The sequence below is a fragment of the Fragaria vesca genome, linkage group LG6, assembly GCF_000184155.1.
Source record: "Fragaria vesca subsp. vesca linkage group LG6, FraVesHawaii_1.0, whole genome shotgun sequence".
Classification (NCBI taxonomy): Eukaryota; Viridiplantae; Streptophyta; class Magnoliopsida; order Rosales; family Rosaceae; genus Fragaria; species Fragaria vesca.
This window is the reverse complement of record NC_020496.1, coordinates 3,025,616-3,042,820: the sequence shown is the minus strand read 5'-3', so window position 1 is coordinate 3,042,820 and position 17,205 is coordinate 3,025,616. Positions and strand designations below refer to the sequence as shown.

General features: G+C 38.9%; 4 protein-coding genes across 4 annotated transcripts; 3 read left to right on the top strand and 1 right to left on the bottom strand.

Annotated features, from left to right (window-relative positions):
* Positions 1 to 96: 96 nt before the first annotated feature.
* LOC101313904 (lon protease homolog, mitochondrial-like) lies at positions 97 to 6,924 on the bottom strand. The gene is made up of 20 exons (XM_004302192.1): positions 6,628 to 6,924; positions 6,460 to 6,525; positions 6,152 to 6,343; positions 5,985 to 6,050; positions 5,689 to 5,730; positions 5,450 to 5,572; positions 5,159 to 5,257; positions 4,905 to 4,970; positions 4,710 to 4,796; positions 4,497 to 4,536; positions 3,863 to 4,034; positions 3,268 to 3,392; positions 2,934 to 3,064; positions 2,744 to 2,848; positions 2,516 to 2,629; positions 1,997 to 2,164; positions 1,823 to 1,924; positions 1,468 to 1,722; positions 826 to 1,344; positions 97 to 628 (listed from the first exon to the last, which is right to left on the bottom strand). Exons 1-20 carry the CDS (start codon positions 6,922 to 6,924, stop codon positions 443 to 445), a joined length of 2,955 nt encoding a protein of 984 aa, XP_004302240.1. The 3' UTR covers positions 97 to 442.
* Positions 6,925 to 7,145: 221 nt separating this feature from the next.
* On the top strand, positions 7,146 to 8,924 carry LOC101299690 (pentatricopeptide repeat-containing protein At1g09820-like). Its single transcript, XM_004304815.1, has one exon. The coding sequence runs from the start codon at positions 7,146 to 7,148 to the stop codon at positions 8,922 to 8,924; it is 1,779 nt and encodes a 592-aa protein (XP_004304863.1).
* An 857-nt stretch (positions 8,925 to 9,781) lies between these two features.
* On the top strand, positions 9,782 to 11,649 carry LOC101299400. Its single transcript, XM_004304814.1, has 2 exons — positions 9,782 to 9,970; positions 10,796 to 11,649. The coding sequence occupies exons 1-2, from the start codon at positions 9,901 to 9,903 to the stop codon at positions 11,647 to 11,649; spliced, it is 924 nt and encodes a 307-aa protein (XP_004304862.1). The 5' UTR covers positions 9,782 to 9,900.
* A 4,259-nt stretch (positions 11,650 to 15,908) lies between these two features.
* Positions 15,909 to 17,205, top strand: LOC101313617 (nicotianamine synthase-like). The gene has a single exon (XM_004302191.1). It carries the CDS (start codon positions 15,996 to 15,998, stop codon positions 16,989 to 16,991), a length of 996 nt encoding a protein of 331 aa, XP_004302239.1. The 5' UTR covers positions 15,909 to 15,995; the 3' UTR covers positions 16,992 to 17,205.

Below are 17,205 nucleotides of genomic sequence, written 5' to 3'. Positions count from 1 at the left end.
GGAAACGTGCTATTGAGAAAGGAAATATATGCAACCAGAGTGACACACATGCAAGTGATACAACCACCAATCTGGAATGGTTTGGATCATCCATATCCAGTTTTTGAAAAGGACTAATCTTTATTGAGATGTATTATCGAATCAACTCCAAGAATTGTTTTACCTCATCTTTTTTGCGCCTCGACAGTCAATATTCTGGTGAAGAACAATGCTATGTTACAAAAATGGGGCAAATGAGTGATCCAATTTTACAGGTATAATGAGGTAACTGAATAAATTAAATGTATATCACACCCCCATCAATTGATATATCTCAGCTCTACTGCATCTTTCGGATTAGGACTCTCCTGATGTATACCAGCAAGGTCCTGACATGGGGGTCACAGCCAAATGATGTATGACAATTTAAGTTCTCTCTTGAGGACTAGTGCGGAGACTTCGCTTATTTTTCTTGGTTCTGGTCATCATCGAAAGCCAAAGCGAATATCTGGTTGTAGTCGTTTACAAAGTGAACATCAAGACCTTCTTTTACATTAGCTGCAAGCTCATCAAAATCCTTCCTGTTGGCTTCAGGGAATATGATGGTCTTCACTCCACTCCTCCTTGCTGCTATTGTCTTCTCCTTCACCTAAAATGTTTATTAAAAAAGGAACTTTATATGAGTTTGAGATTCGGAATATACACAGAATGGCAGATATACAAATAATATCAGACATTTATTGCCATCAAACTCATTGAATAGATGAGGCTCAGGTAAGTGACATAATTACTAGAAAAAATTTCATATATTTCATAAATAGATAATATAGAGGAAAGATGACATACTCCGCCAATTGGAAGGATCCTGCCAGTTAGTGTTACTTCCCCTGTCATGGCCAAGTCCTTTTTAACAGGCTTCTTCATGGCACTGGACAGCATGGATGTGATCATGGTGCAACCAGCACTTGGCCCATCCTTTGGTGTGGCCCCTGCAGGCACATGGAGATGAAGCTTGGAATCGGCAAAGAAAGTGTTCTCTGGCTCTTTCTCGAGCAATATTGCTCTGGCCACAGTGTGAGCTATTTGTGTACTTTCTTTCATAACATCTCCAAGTTGACCAGTAGCATGAAGCGCTCCTTTCCCCTCTAATTCCTCAACTTGAGTGGTCTCTATATACAGTGTGGAACCACCCATGGCAGTCCAAGCAAGACCCATGACAACCCCAACCGGAGTCTGTTCATAGATGCGATCAGCATGAAAAACTGGTTTGCCAACAAAGTCACCCAAGTTTGATTCATCAACCAACACTTTCTCAACTGGTTTTTTCGTTTTACCCTCCTGAATTTTCTGAGTTTCTTCTGAATCCTGCAAACAAAACAACAGTGATCAAATCCATCTGGATAAGCACAAATTAGAAGGCAGAGACAGATGGCTAGGAAACACTGAATAGCAACTGAGGAAAATACAAACCAAAAGGATAACCAATACCTGAACTTCAGAAGCTGCAGTATCATCTGGGACAGCACTGCCCACAGAGGTTTCAGTATCATGTTCATGACCTTTACCCTGTGCAGACTCATCTGCAGTTAGTTTATCACTAGCAGTATCTTCTACTTTGGCATCATCAGAATCAGCAACAACTGCAGGTTCATCTGGCTGATCAGTCTTACTGGCGGGAGTTTGTACTTCGTCAGCATTTGCAGGTTCATCTGACCGTCCTTGTCTTACAAGTCGCAAAGCTATCTGCCAGGCCATAAAGGATAGGTTAAAGCATATCACCATTCAAAAGTTCATAAATAATCTTGCAGGTAGTAGCAAATTTCATAGAGATACTTTGACAAACCTTGCGGTAGATCTTTTCTATGTGCTTTTGAAGGTTCCGAACACCCGCTTCTCGACAATAATTTTCTATTAGAGCAAGAAGAGCTGCATTGGTCATGTCAACCTGTATATGTAATACATTAGTATGAAAATTTAATAAATAGTTATAGCCAGACACACATATGGATATCAGTACCTGTTCAGGTTCAATGCCGCACGCCTCACGTGTCGTCTTCTCCAAATAGTCCCTAGCAATGTGCATTTTCTCATCAGTGATATACCCAGCAATGGAAATGACCTCCATTCTATCCAAGAGAGGAGCTGGTATACTCTCGATAACATTTGCTGTACAAACAAATAGAACCTGCAATAAAATTTTCAGAGCGTGATGAGAAACTATTCTATAACTTAGAATGACACTTCCAGACGCATCAACAACATATGTGAATGTGTGAAGAGAGGAAATGAGTCTACTGCAGACACAATAATCACAACAAGAAAATTATGTCCTAAAATAGTAAAGTACTATCACCTCCTCCATCTTCTTTATGATAATCTCATGTTATCTTTGAGTCTTTAAACTACCGAGTTGGAGATAGCATACAAATACATCTCCCACTGGGTTGAGAGTTTGGATATGTATTGGATGCCTTCTCATTCCATATTACTGGTGAAGTAGAAGATTAAAAGATGGCTTCAAATTCAATAAACTAACCTTGGTTAGGTCAATTGGAACATCCAGATAATGATCTAGAAAATTGGCATTTTGCTCTGGATCTAGGAGCTCCAACAAAGCACTAGCCGGATCACCAGCATGTCCTCTTCCCAACTGCCACAAAACTACAATTTCAGTACCAATTATTTTTTTCTGGAACTTGGAAACATGTACGACCCTTGGTTACCAAAATTAAATTATAAAGCAAGAGAACAGGCCATATATTACCTTGTCGATCTCATCAATCAAGACCAGAGGGTTAGCTGTTCCAACATTTTTAAGGCATTGAACCATCTTTCCTGGCATAGCACCAATATAGGTTCGGCGATGTCCCTGAATGCAATTTTTGTATTCATAGAGTTAGAAGAAGTAGCTACACATATACCCCTGTTCATAGTGTAAGGATATTCCAAATTACCTTGATTTCAGCAACATCAGATAACCCTCCAACAGAAAATCGGAAGAAATTGCGATTCAATGCACGTGCAATTGAACGACCAATGCTGGTTTTGCCAACTCCAGGAGGGCCAGAGAGACAAATGATTTTTCCTGTGAATATACAACCATAGGCAATATTATTGCTGATGATAAATAACAGAAATTTTGCAGATTTTTATTTTATTTTATTTTTTACAAATGAGAGAAATAAATACAAAATGAGGGTTAAGATTAGCGTCTGAAAGAAAAAGGTAACCATGCATCCAGGGAAGGAGGATAGGCCATAATAGTGGCAGAACAAAAACTATACTGACCTTGTGAGATTCCTCTGAGTTTTCCAACAGCAATAAATTCCAATATCCTTTCCTTTACATCATTTAATCCGTAATGGTCCTCATCAAGAATTTTTTCAGCCCGGACAACATCAAAGTTCTCATCACTGCAGTTGGAATTGAGATAGGATATATCATTCTACTTGAAATTTTCCAAAGGTGAAAATTCAACAACCGTGCACATTTCTCATAAAAATAAAATAAAAACAACAGTAACTCACTAAATGTTCCTCTTCTAGCTTCTTTAAAGCTTTTCATGCTAGTATCCGTCACCGTCATATCTCATGATGAGTTATAGAAATAATAACTCGTTACAGATATGCCAACAATAGACACTAGTTTAGGGGAAAAAAAAACTTCGCATCTGATCTTAGTTTTTTTTTTTTTTTTTTTCCCGACAGCCATATATTAAAGACCAAGGGCAAAGTCTTGAGATGACAGCCGCCTAAACCATTATCTCACAAGTTCATGAGTGTTTTAAATGGTTCCTAAATTTACTTCAACAAGGTCCTCTCTAACAAGATTTACTAGAATATGTTAATAAAAACAAGATTACTAATTTGAGTAGTGAAAATACCTGTAATTTCCCCAGGGTATTGACGTCAACCAATCTAGGTAATTACGTGTCACATTAAATTCACTCGAACTGGCCTCCAACAGCTGTAATTTTGTAAGCTCTTCTTCTATAACTTGCAAAACATGAGGTGGACATTTATCCTTGTTTGGTTCAAGCCTCTCCCTAAACTTTGCTGTGAAACAGGATACAAAAGTGATACACTAGTTACTATGATGTATCTGCACAACTTTAGGAGCACCAGCCAACATCTTCACTTAAATACTCAAACCACACTCAGATTAGAAATGGTGACAATAAAGCATGAAGAACATACAGCCATGTGCACCTAATTGCAAGCATGCTACTAACACGACTTAACTTTAGATGCAATATGGATTGTTGGGAAGCAGTGGACAAGAAAGATTTTAAAGGGTTGTATCTAATTTTTAAAACTGATATACCAATCCTTACTCCTCAAGTCCAGTCCCTCAACTAGGGTTGTCATTATATATAACTTCCATATATAATAAATGCACATACTAGCAAAACGGTACACAAATCTGACTTTGGAAAAGGTGGAACAACAGTATATATAAATGTATGTGTGTGTATACACATAAATACATAATGAAAAAGGATCTGAAAAGTAACTAACCAGAAAGTGCTGTTTTGTCATCTGTCTCTAATCCCAACTCCTGCAGCAAGTCAAGCCAACTAAATTCAATATGTGCCAAAGATGAAATAAAAGAAACTGAACAAGATCAACGACCACATGCCATTAAATACACTATTATACATGGCTGATGGAGATGCAGTACTGATAATGACCAGCATGGCGCAAAATTTAATGTGATGGTGGAGTAAACACCTTCTTTATGGCTTTAAGCTGCTCATTCAACAAGTAGCGGCGTTGCTCACGGCTTATCTTCTCTTCAATCGCTTTTGCAATAGTTTCCTAAGAACAGCAGGTAAAAGAAATAAGACTTTAAGTATTAAAACTACAATTGAGAACAGAAGTATAAGTACATGAGGAATGGTATATTAGAATCATAGCCTGACATACCTGAAGCTTGCTGATTTCCATCTCTTTCTTCACTAACTCTAGTGTGAGATTCAAACGCTTGTACACCTGAGAGAAAAAATTGTAGTGTTTAAAAGCATCAAGGATGATATAATAAACTTGAATCAAGAGGCTGGTCGAAACAGTTTTGAAGATTGACATCTTTCTCAGCATACAGGAATTGGATGTTTGCAAAAACAAGTAACAAGATGAGCTATCTAATAATAGAAACCCAAGTAAGATTGACAGATACTTACATCTAGCTCTTCAAGCACTTGCTGGCACTGCAATTTGTTTGCACCAGATATTGCAGCTCCAAAATCAGCTAACCTCGGAAAATTGAAGTCACCTATATGCTGAACAAATTGGAAAAAGAAAATCATGAGAAGATTGTAAACCAAGCGATGTATTAACACACTAAGTCACTAAGACATGTGAACAATTCCTCACTAATTCAATCAGTGTTGTAGGCTACAAGCAAAGAAAGTGATGACAGAGAGGAAGAAATACATCACGAAATTCCAACATAATGGGAAAACAAACTGAACCTGAGTGTATGTTTGAACATGATCTCTCCAAAGAGAACTAGTCTTCAGAACATCTCTTAAGGTTGCTATAACCTCAAAAGATGTAGCCTTTATGACATCGTCATCCTTGTTATATGGTTTATTCTGTAATGTACGGAACAATTCAATTAGAATACTGGATTAGAAAAGCTTGTCATACATGTCGAACTTCCTAACGTTATAATTCATTTTGAGAAGATGAATAAATAAGGACATAATACCTTGAGATGGTCAACTTTTACAGTCAGTGGATCCTCGTCAACCTGTCAATATGCAATAACAATGACTCAGTTAACTAATATGTATACCGATCTATGTCTCAAAAATACTATACAAATACTTATTATGCGTGTGAGCGCATTAACATATGATATATTCAACAATAATAGGTTCAGTATAGATATATGTTAAATATATGTAATTGACTCATGAGTCATATTCATGGAGTTATACATGGCTTATCACGACAGTCATTCAAATAATCATGCTTACTATTTGTCTATTTATTTCCCCTTACCATCTCTGTAATCCGTAGCCGCCTATGACCAATAAGCACTACTTGGTCTCCTTGGATGCTAGAAATCTGATACACCAAGACAAGTAAAAACCGTATCAAAAAAACTGAAAGGAAACTCGTGCAGTCAAGAGGTTGAATCCACATTAACCTTGCACCAAACTTGATACCTGCGCAAGCGTACCAACTTCATGCAACCGATTAAACAAGTCTTTCCCTTTTAACTCGTATATGCTTTTCTCCGTGTCAGAACCTGACACCAAACTTGGATCAGTCCCCGGCTCATCCTTCACCAGAAAAGCTCCAGCATATGGAGCTTGCCTTTTCCGGCTTTCCTGTAAAGCCGCTAGCAGTTTCGGATCCTACACAAACACCACAACACCAATCAATCACTTCAATTCCATCAACTAAAACCAAAATGCTAACACTACATACACAATTGATCCGAAAATAAACCAAACATGATTTTGAATACTACCTTCACATATATTGGCATGTAGAACCCTGGAAAGAGTGGTCTATGCGGCAATGGCAAAGCTAAAACCTTCACAGCACAAAAACAAGAATGTAAACTCACCAATCCAAACAATAAAAAGCTTCAAACTTTGAATTGAATAAGCTTCAAAAAACCAAGCTTTTCACCAACCGTTAGGTAATCTTCTGGTCTAGGGTTTGTGGACACTATAGCTGAAGAAGCCTTAGCCTCAGCCTCACCATCACTCCCCGCCGCCTTGGCCTCCACCTCAACCACCTGATCGGAGCCGTCGCTTGCATCCGAGCAAAAAAACGCCCGGCGAGCCATATTGGGCCGATTCCGGCCAGTTATCGAGCTCAGAACCCGGAGCAACGGCGACGAAATTTCGGGTGACCCGGCCCGGAGGCCCAATTTAGGGCCCAAACCTTGTAGGCACGATGAAGAAGAAGAAGAGAGAAGCTTCAACATAATGGTGTACCCAGTTCAATTCTAACTCTAATGAAGAAAAAGGTTGAATCTTTGTGTTTTATAGGAGAATCTCCATTGAATTGGGTTTCAGAGCTCAAAAGGGTGCTTCGTTTTTTGGGACTAAAGCCCTTCTTAAACCCTTGGTTTTTATCAATTGGACGAAATTGCCCCTACTTGGTTTTAAACACACCAAAGGCAAACGGGTTGGTCTGGTGAGCAAAATGCATCCCAGGCTTCAAATCCTGAGGCCTCTCTGCTCTTTGGCTTGCGTACCCGGAAGACCCACATCGGAAAAATTGCATCTTGCGGTGGTTTCAGACCTTTTAGCAAAGCAGAGGTGGTCAGAGGTCAGAACCCATCTCAAAGATTTGAACTTTGGCTCAGTTCTTCATCAGGTTTGGGATTCTGGAGCAGACCCAGTACTTATTCTCAGGTACTTAAATAGTTCTCACAAGGATTTCAATGATGAGTATGATCTAGGACTCACTTTTGGGCTCTTAGGTTCATTAGCAGAAGCCAAAAGGTACTCAAAGATTCGAGCTTTTTTACATGAGTTTGTTAGAAGCAATGAGAACCTTTCAAATTCTGCTATTTTTAGATCGCTTTCATTGGGTAGGAGCCATTTTGGTGCCAATTCGGTTGTTGTTAACTTGTTGGTATTGGCATATGCGAAGAATTTGAAGACCCAGTTGGGTGTTGAAGCGTTTAGGAAAGCTGGTGAGTATGGGTTTAGGATGACCGTGTTTGCTTGTAACCCTTTGTTGAGGGCTTTGGTGAAGGAAGGTGAGGTTGGGAGTGTTGAATATGTTTACAGGGAGATGATTAGGAGGAGAATTAAGCCGAATTTGTATACTTTTAATATGGTGATCAGGGGGTTGTGTAAAGTTGGGAAGTTGGAGGAGGCGAAGGATGTTGTTGTTAATGATATGAAGGCTTGGGGGATATTGCCGAATGTGGTTAGTTATAATACTTTGATTGATGGGTATTGCAAATTTGGTGGGTTGGGGAGGATGTACAAAGCCGATGCGATTTTGAAGGAGATGAAGGAAAATAGTATTCAGCCGAATAAGTGTACTTACAATATTTTGATTAGTGGTTTTGGTAAAGATGAGAATATACCAGCTGCAATCAAAGTTTTTGAGGCGATAGTGAAGCAGGAGTTGAAACCCGATGTGTTTACATGTTGTTCGCTGATTAATGGGTTGTGCTGCATTGGGGAGCTTGACAAGGCTTGTGATTTGCTGGAGGAAATGTGTGGCTTGGGTTTGAAGCCAAATGTTATTATCTATAATGCTCTTATTAATGGGTTTTGTAAGAAGAAGATGATGAAGAGAGCTAGGGAGTTGTTTGATGACATTGGTAGACAAGGCTTGGAGCCGAGTGTTATAACGTACAATACATTAATTGATGCTTACTCTAAGGATGGGATGATTGAGGAAGCATTTGAGTTTTATAATTCAATGTTAGAGAGAGGAGTTTCTCCAACCACTTCGACCTTCAACTGCCGGATTTCTGGTTTGTGTCGACAAGGGAAAATGGAGATGGCATTGAAGCTTTTACATGAAATGGAGGGTAATGGATTGAGAGCTGATCGCATAACATATAACATATTTATAGATGGATACTGTAAAGAAGGGGATTCAAGAAAAGCACAGGAACTCTTCAATGAGATGATCAAGAAGCGTTTGAGTCCAAATCACTTGACATACAATTTTTTGATGGATGGCTACTGCAAAGAAGGAAACCTCAGTGCAGCTTTGAATCTGAGGGCACGGATGGAGAAGGGAGGGAAGCGACCAAATGTTGCAACATATAATTTGTTGATCAAGGGATATGCAAAGAAGGATAAACTTGAAGATGCAAATGGGCTTCTTAATGAGATGTTAGAGAAGGGTTTGGTCCCAAACCAAACTACTTATGAGATAGTAAAAGAGGAAATGATGAAGAAAGGTTTTGTTCCTCATGTAGATTGGTACCTGTATGATATCTCTAGCTCTTAGCATTGAGACGAGAAACTGAATCGGTTTCATTCTCACGGTTGTACAATAGTGTTCCATTTCCATAGTGGCATGTCATGTCTGCTTATACATCATTAGGTGGTCATCAATGTGTGGTGAATAAGAACAGGAGGAGATGCATTGTACACATAAGCATCGTTGGTCATATATTGCTCCAAGCTTCCAGCTCTGAGAAATCTCATGGAGGAAGGAAGACTAGGGCTTTGTTTAGTATTCTTATAACCACTTTTAATCATTGTAGGCAAAATTTTGATTCAATTGAATGTATAATTGTTGAGAATGAATTATAGTGTTGTCTGTTTCTGATGACTTAGGAACCTTGGTATAACTTGAAGTGCAACTCTCTAACTCCTTTCTGCACAGCTTAGTTATCAGTATATACTTGAAATCCAATCTAGTATCTTTTCAATAACAAAACTTTGTAGCTTTATTACCAGCAATGTGCCTTTGTAGCAAAATAGGTGGGAGGTTAGAGTTATGTTCTGCTATGCTTTGTAATTGTGTAGATTTTGTTTTACTTGTTCATGAAGCTGTTATAATGATTAGAGAAGGGAAAGATCTATTATGTAGCACTGTATGTCGAACTCAGGACCCCTCTGTTTTGGTCACTCAGCTAAATGAACGTGGGTGATGTTTTGATACATGTAGTACACTTTTCACACCTTTCAACAGGAGATTTCCATCAATATTGAAAAATCTACGAGTAAATTTCAATACTTGTGAGTTGTGACTTTCCTAGAGTACTAGACGATACGGTGCGTTTCACTAAGTGAATCAAATAGCCTTTTGGGATCCAACACGGCTCTGATTCGATTGGGAAGTTCATAAATGTGGAGTCTTGACTTTTCATTCAAACACGGCTTCACAGATTCTTCCCTGTCCTTCAAGCTTCCCCCAATTCCAAAACCAAAACTTTGATTTAGGGTTTGCTTTACATTCCCAAATTGGTCTGAATCCCATGGATTTCCAGATGAACAGGATCCAAGTAGCGGCCTTCGTTATTGGCATCATCGTCCTCAGTATCACAGGTACCCTCACTTTGCTTAACTTGAACTGAAATATCAATTAGAGTTCAAAGTTGAAAACTTTATTATCTGTAACTTGTATTTCCAAATTGGGAATTTAGTTAAGTGTGTAAAGATCTGTGCTTTTTGTTTCATTGGGTCTTGAATCATATACATTTCGTGTTTAGTTGCCGAGGAAGTTCAAGGTTCTCGAATTGAAATCGCTTAGTTATGTCCATTGTTTTTTACACCCAGATCATCTCATTTGATCATGTTGAGTTAATTCTTAGTTGCAATGTGAATGATGCATAATAATGTTTGTTTTATGATCTTTGTGGTTATGCTATTTGTTGTGCATGGAAGTCATAGACTGTATATGCAGTGCTTGAGAATCTTTTTGCCTCGAGGAAAAAGAAACAGAACTGGTCTTGTCATGATATTGTTGATATGATTCTATTAGAGTAATGTTAACTAGGAAGATGAATCACCACCGGATGTTAGAGTTCAATTATCGTCATATTGTTACATGCATTCTTGTTGAATGGAATGGTATATATTGTTAAGTACCTAGTATCTGGGAAATGATCTTGTTTAGAGTAATGTAGTTTATACTCATTTGGAATTTTTGAGACATTTTGTGGTCTACACATTTAAAAGGCAAAATCTAGTTTTTAGTGTTTTGGAGTCTTATGTTATACTCTCTTGTTTATCTGTCTGTTTATTCATTCAGACTAATCTAGTTGAAACTTTTATACTCGTGTTGGCTTTTTGATGCATTGTGTACAAGTAATATTCAATTATAAGCATTTTTCTCGTCTTATAGGCTAATATATTTTTCTGTTGAACTAGCTGAAAAATGTCGGCAGATGGTTGGGGAAGAGCATTCGTCCCAGAGTGGGAAGTTTACAATTATGAACTGCTTTGATATGAGTTCTGGAACACTAGCTTGTGGGGTGAAAGAGGGTGTGAAACTATATGCCAACAACATCAGATCTGCTCAGGTCGAGGCAGCAAGGCATAAAGCAATTGAAAGTGCCTTGGCTGATGCATTGTCACAGGGGATGACTGCTAACGAAGCGGCCAAGCTAGCACAGAAAGCAGGAGCAAAAGCAGCAAAACTAGCAAAACGACAAGCCAAGCGGATAATAGGTCCTATAATCTCGTCTGGATGGGACTTTTCTGAAGCTATTTACTACGGTGGTGCAGTAACAGAAGGGATCGTCAGGGGCACTGGCACCTTGTTTGGCACCTATGCTGGAGGTTTTCTAGGAGACCAAAGGCTTGGGAGATTTGGTTATCTTGTGGGAAGTCAATTGGGCAGTTGGGTAGGAGGCAGGATTGGATTGATGGTGTATGATGTGGTTAGTGGAGTTAATTACATAATTAGATTTGGTATACCCGAAAGTAGTGAAGTTGGTGAAGCTCCATCTTATGAAAATTCTGATGACTCTTACGTTAGTGAAGCCCCTACAGACACGAGCTCCGAAGATTCTTACATTAGTCAATTGGGCAGCTGGGTAGGAGATAGGATTAAATTGATGGTCTATGATATGGTTTTTGGTACACCCGAAAGTAGTGAAGTTGAAGCTCCTCCTTATGAAAGTTCTGATGACTCTTATGTTAGTGAAGCCCCTACATACACGAGCTCTGAAAATTCTAACGAATACGAGTCTTCGTACGAATCTCCCAATGAAGAGCTCTGAGACATTTGAGCATTGTGAACTATAAGGTGGATGGATTAGGTTCTTCGTTACACTTCTTTTATTCACAGTTGATTTCTGTAGATGGCATATAGGTATAGTTTCAGTACGTGACTCATTCATCTTGGTGTGTAATTCATTGGATGGTGCTTCCATATAGACTAGTTGCATGCACCATTCTTATTTACACTGACCTATTCTGTAAAATTCGTATATTAGTGTGATTTTGCTATAAATTTCTTCTGTCGTTATGGTTATCCGAAATTCCGAATGAAGGCCAGTAGGGTGCTGGACGTATCATCTATAGGCTTCATAGTTCATGAAGACATGGTCAAGTTTTGATAAACCAGAGAAATAGATAATTTCTTTTTCTTCAGTGAACAAACCAAATGCGCATTCGTTTATCCTACCTTATAAAATAGTTGAGGTTTTGGTTACTCATGTTCTGTCTGAAGTTCTGAAAGTATTTTTCACTTCTCAGTTCTCAGTACTGTTAATGGCCTGCACATCTGATCAACTGCTTCCGGTTTCGCTGAGACTTCAGCAAAGGGTACTGGAAATGGAAATTTTTGATCTATATCATACTTTCACCACCATAAACCATTTTCAGATTAACTGGTTAATGATACAACTATGACCAATATAGATGTGTGCAGAACACATAACCTGCAAGTCTCTTCCATATATCTTCTTATGAAAGCAACCTGCTTGCACTTGCCATTTGAATTGACCCCGGATATGGTCTGGTCCCTATTAAAATCTGCCCAATAAAGATTTGAAAGCAAAGTGAGGGCTCAAGAGCCGGTGTTGCTTGGACTTGCAAACAGTGTGGGTCGAGATCTAACAGGCCCATCACTCTCAGGGCCAGTGTGAGGCACATGGAGAAGTGTGGTTTACACACAGCCGTTGCTTTTTGGTTGAGGGAGACGCACATTCATCGCTTTAACGGCCATTGTGAATTTGACTTCATTCTAGCCAGCCAATATGCTACACTCCTAGCTTTAGTTTTGATCCTTTTGTTTTGTTTATTATGCATGTTTAGAGGCACTACCTTTCATTAGTGCATGATGGCACACCCGGGCATAACTTTATCTTTAATTTTTGTTATGTTGATTACGTGACTCGGTACAATCTTAACTTATAAACTTTCATTTATCGGTTAGATTTAATCTCAAAATTTTCATAAGAATATTAATCCGTCTGATCGTTTTAATATAATATTGGATAGCAACAATCGTAAAATCGATTCTATAAAGCAAAATGTTGGTAACATGTTGCATCTAATATTATTTGGACAATCAAATTTAGAACATTATTTTAAAAGAAAGAAAAAGAGGAGCATCAAACAGATGACGGATTTCTTGAGACGGTCAAAGTGTTTCTTCATCAAAGGACTCGAGATCTGCTATTTATGAGAGGAAAATGAAGCTAACTAATCAAGCAACCAAAATTAATTCAATCTTATGATTAACAAAGTTTCCTAATTGTTTCTGTGATTTCCTATCAAGTCTCGAGCTTTTGTATGGAAAAGATATCTCAATGAATTCAATGTCGAGTAGTCGCATTACCACCCAATTGGCCAAAGGGACAAAGTTGTAGAATGACAACAGGACAATATAAAAAACATTATCAAAAACCATATCATCAAATTCAACATATCATATCAAATGTCTACGTCTATATCTATAGCTTACCACCTCGCCCAGTGTGGTTTTTCTTTCAGTTTTTTGTTTTGTTTTTGTTTCAGTGGACAAGAAAAAGGACTCGGGAGAAGGCAAGTTCTAGCTCATTAGAATTCAGAAGGATTTATGAATCAGTCGCAAATATTCATGAACACTAGCTCCATTCGTCTTTGCTCATCAGAATGTTTGCAGTACATAGAAGAATCAAAGAATCATGGTATCATGTACATTAGTTTATATCACTGAAGTCTGAATAAGAAAAACTAAAGAATTGCTGAAAGAATCTAAAAATATTGTATGACACAGTAATAATATCTAGGATGTTGAAGATTTGGGGTTATGGTCGTCGTTCAGTTTGGAAAAAAGGAGCTTTGAAGATTAATTGGGATTTTCCTGATTATAGTGGCCATCCAGTTTATGTAAGGCCATTTGTGATAATTAGGACAAAAAGAAAGAAACAAGAACTATATTTAGTGGAAGCTACTGTAGTAGCTTTGCAGAAGGCTGGTTAACAACTTTCTCTTCTTCTTTTTTGGAACAAAATTAACAACTCAGATCAGTGCATATGTCAACATACTTTGGTAGAGGTTGAATTAGTTTATGCTGAAACTTGAAACAGCATAGATTTTTTCTTTGCACCAATACACTACGGTGATGACGTTCGAATAGCTGCAGGTACTATTTGTATAGTTGTGAAACCATAGAATGCAGAATCTGGACCATTGCATTGAATATTTATAATTATCATCATCAGGCATAAAAATATGAATATCAAAATTATAACTACCTTTGGAAGGTGTAGAATTAGTCGAGCATGATGAGTACTTAGATTTCAGAATATAACTTACGTTTTGAGTATTTTATGCTGAAACGAACCATGAAAAGAGGAAGAAGTTGAACGGATCTATGACTTGGGAATGGTTAGGGTTTTGACAAATTTAGGGTTGGCGAAAGTTAGATCTCATTCTGGTGAGATCCTATGACATAAGAGGCATCAAACTAGTATCAGTTATACAAATATATATAAACCCAGAACTAAGTTTAACGGTTGGTTGAATACAGTACATGACAGCATATGCATATGAATGCAAACCATCGTAAATTAAGCATTTTATGTAAAATTATGAAAATTAGGGATTATATGTCCAAATCCAAATCATTGTTTGTGATATTAGAGGATAAGACACATTTGTTGACGCTAAATTTGCCAATTTAGTTGTAGCAGCAGTGTGAAATGAATGATGCTGATAGTACGTAACTTGGAGAGAAATGCAGTACACGTACTGATTTATTGACATCGAACTCTATTTCATTTTATTTCTTTTGTTTATGATTTATTTTTGTCTATTTGTATTTAGTAGTGTCATTTGTGTGTGAAAGCATGAGGAAGAGAATCTTTATCCAACCTAGCTTAGCTTTCATCATCTTGCTCATCAAATTTCCAAGTTGACCTAAAATATTTATATATATATATATATAGAAAGGTTCTAAAGTGGTCGTCCGCACTCGGCTTAAAGTGTGGACGTCCCTCCGTTCTCCTCCGTCCAGCGTCGACGACGACGCTCCTCCACCACCCCAGCGGACTCCAACAGCGTCCCCGACCACTTTCTCTCCCCGGCGAGTCCGCCGAATTCCAGTTTTCCAGCGAGATCACCCAAAACTTCAAACAAGATTGATCTTGCTGGAAAACTGGAATTTGGCGGACTCGCCGGGGAGGAAAAGTGGTCGGGGACGCTGCTGGAGTCTGCTGGGGTGGAGGGCGCCGTTGTCGGTACCGTCCGGTGGCGAACGGAGAGACGTCCGCACTCGGCTTTGGAACCTTTCACAATGGTAATATTGATGAAGAACTAATTAGTTAGTCCCAGATCGATACAAGGTGTTGTTGATTTTCCACTGCAACTCATTGGTCCTCATTTTTTCTGCATTCACTGCAAGATACCCAGCGGCAATGCTGCAACTTGCATGGCCGGCTATTAACTACTGGCCTGTGGAAGTTTTAAGAACCATGTAAGAGATAGGCTATATGGCTGCGTTCATGGCATAACTCTGAAACCTGATTGTGCCTCTCGGCATTGGAAGCATGGCCTTGATCCCGATCCCAAAAAATTTGCTCATGTAAATAAAAAAATCCAAGTAGTCTGCATTAGAGCTAGGTTAAAATCCGAATTAGTGCTTTGGAAATACCAGGTTAAACTTCTGACTCGTCGTTAATGATGTTTAATATATAAGTTTTGTGTTTTTGATAAACTTTTCGATATAAATGAATAGCATCAAGTAACATCCGGGTGTAAGTTATCTTGATGTCAAATTACATGACAATTGCAAATTATCCTATCTATGGTGGCAATATGTTGAGTATGATTCTCACATAGGAAAAGTAGAACTTTATCGAGTTTATACGGATTTGGATCACTTTATTTATTGTTAACTTCTAAATATGAAATCTAAATTAATCTATCACAGAGGTTTTACGCGCGCGGAAGTCACGTACACGATGTGAACAATAATGAATTTAAAACTTTCACAACAGTGAGCCCACTAATGCCCATAAATAACGACCCTCCAAAGCCTTGGAGGATCACCATCTCAAGAGCTAGCTAAGCTAATAATCTTTTATCTTAATTTTTCTACTCTGTACATTTCCCTTCATATCCTCATAGTGTCGACATGTGCTGCCATGGCGATGCTTTGGTCCAAAGAGTTTGCCAACTCTACGAGCAAATCTCAAGCCTCGAGAGCCTCAAACCCTCCCAAGATGTCAACACTCTCTTCACCCAACTCGTTCTCACATGCATGCCACCAAATCCAATCGATGTCACCAAGCTATGCAGAAGTGTGCAAGAAATAAGATCCAACCTCATAAGACTCTGCGGAGAAGCAGAAGGACTCTTGGAGTCTCATTTCTCCACCATCCTCGGCTCCTACGAATACCCTCTTCACCACCTCGACATTTTCCCTTACTACTCCAACTACCTCAAGCTGAGCAAACTCGAGCACTCAATCCTCACCCAACACTTCCCTCATGTACCTTCGAAAATCGCCTTTGTGGGTTCTGGCCCTCTTCCCCTTACCTCGATTGTTTTGGCCTCAAAACACCTCACCACCACCTCTTTTCATAACTACGATATCGACCCTTTGGCCAATTCCAAGGCTCTTGGCTTGGTTGCATCTGATCCTGACCTGTCCAAGAGGATGGTGTTCCATACTACTGACATAATGGATGTCACGAGTGATTTGAAGGAGTATGAGGTGGTGTTTCTTGCTGCTCTAGTTGGGATGGACAGGTCTGCGAAGGTGAAGATCATTGAGCACTTGGCCGAGAACATGAATCCCGGAGCGATTTTGATGCTGAGGAGTGCTCATGGTGCTAGGGCTTTTCTGTATCCGGTGATTGACCCTTGTGATGATCTTATAGGGTTTGAGGTTCTCTCTGTGTTTCACCCTACGGATGAAGTTATCAACTCGGTTGTGATTGCCCGGAGATCCTCGTATGCACCGCCGGCAGGGATACACTCATCGCCGCTCGATCAGAAGTCTGGGTTTAATGTTGGTTCTGTAAAGCTTCCCAACAAGTGCTGCTCTGAGGTTGAAGCCTTCAATCCTCTCAACCATGGCAACAATATGATCGAGGAATTGGTCTTTGATCAGGAGCAGCTTTCATAAAGTGCTCTCTTATATAATTTCTTCAACGATCATGTTCATCAGTTCATGTGTTGCTGAAATCATTTGCATGGAAATAAGGTCAATTTAATTGGTGTTCTATGTGTTTTATACATGTCTCACCTCTTTACTCATATATCTACTGATTGTTAGATATCCAATTAATATGTATCATGGCATCTTTAGTTTCAATAAGATCACATGGAAATTGGATCCT

Bases quoted from the DNA above. Each gene is read 5' to 3' on its own strand.
- LOC101299400 (XM_004304814.1), top strand. From the start codon at position 9,901: ATGGATTTCCAGATGAACAGGATCCAAGTAGCGGCCTTCGTTATTGGC. The intron at 9,971-10,795 runs GTACCCTCACTT...CTGTTGAACTAG, and splicing joins CATCGTCCTCAGTATCACAG to CTGAAAAATGTCGGCAGATG.
- LOC101313617 (XM_004302191.1), top strand. From the start codon at position 15,996: ATGTGCTGCCATGGCGATGCTTTGGTCCAAAGAGTTTGCCAACTCTAC.
- LOC101313904 (XM_004302192.1), bottom strand. From the start codon at position 6,924: ATGTTGAAGCTTCTCTCTTCTTCTTCTTCATCGTGCCTACAAGGTTTG. The intron at 4,971-5,158 runs GTAAGTATCTGT...TTTTTCTCTCAG, and splicing joins AAGTGCTTGAAGAGCTAGAT to GTGTACAAGCGTTTGAATCT. The intron at 2,165-2,515 runs GTTAGTTTATTG...ATTTTATTGCAG, and splicing joins TTCCAATTGACCTAACCAAG to GTTCTATTTGTTTGTACAGC.
- LOC101299690 (XM_004304815.1), top strand. From the start codon at position 7,146: ATGCATCCCAGGCTTCAAATCCTGAGGCCTCTCTGCTCTTTGGCTTGC.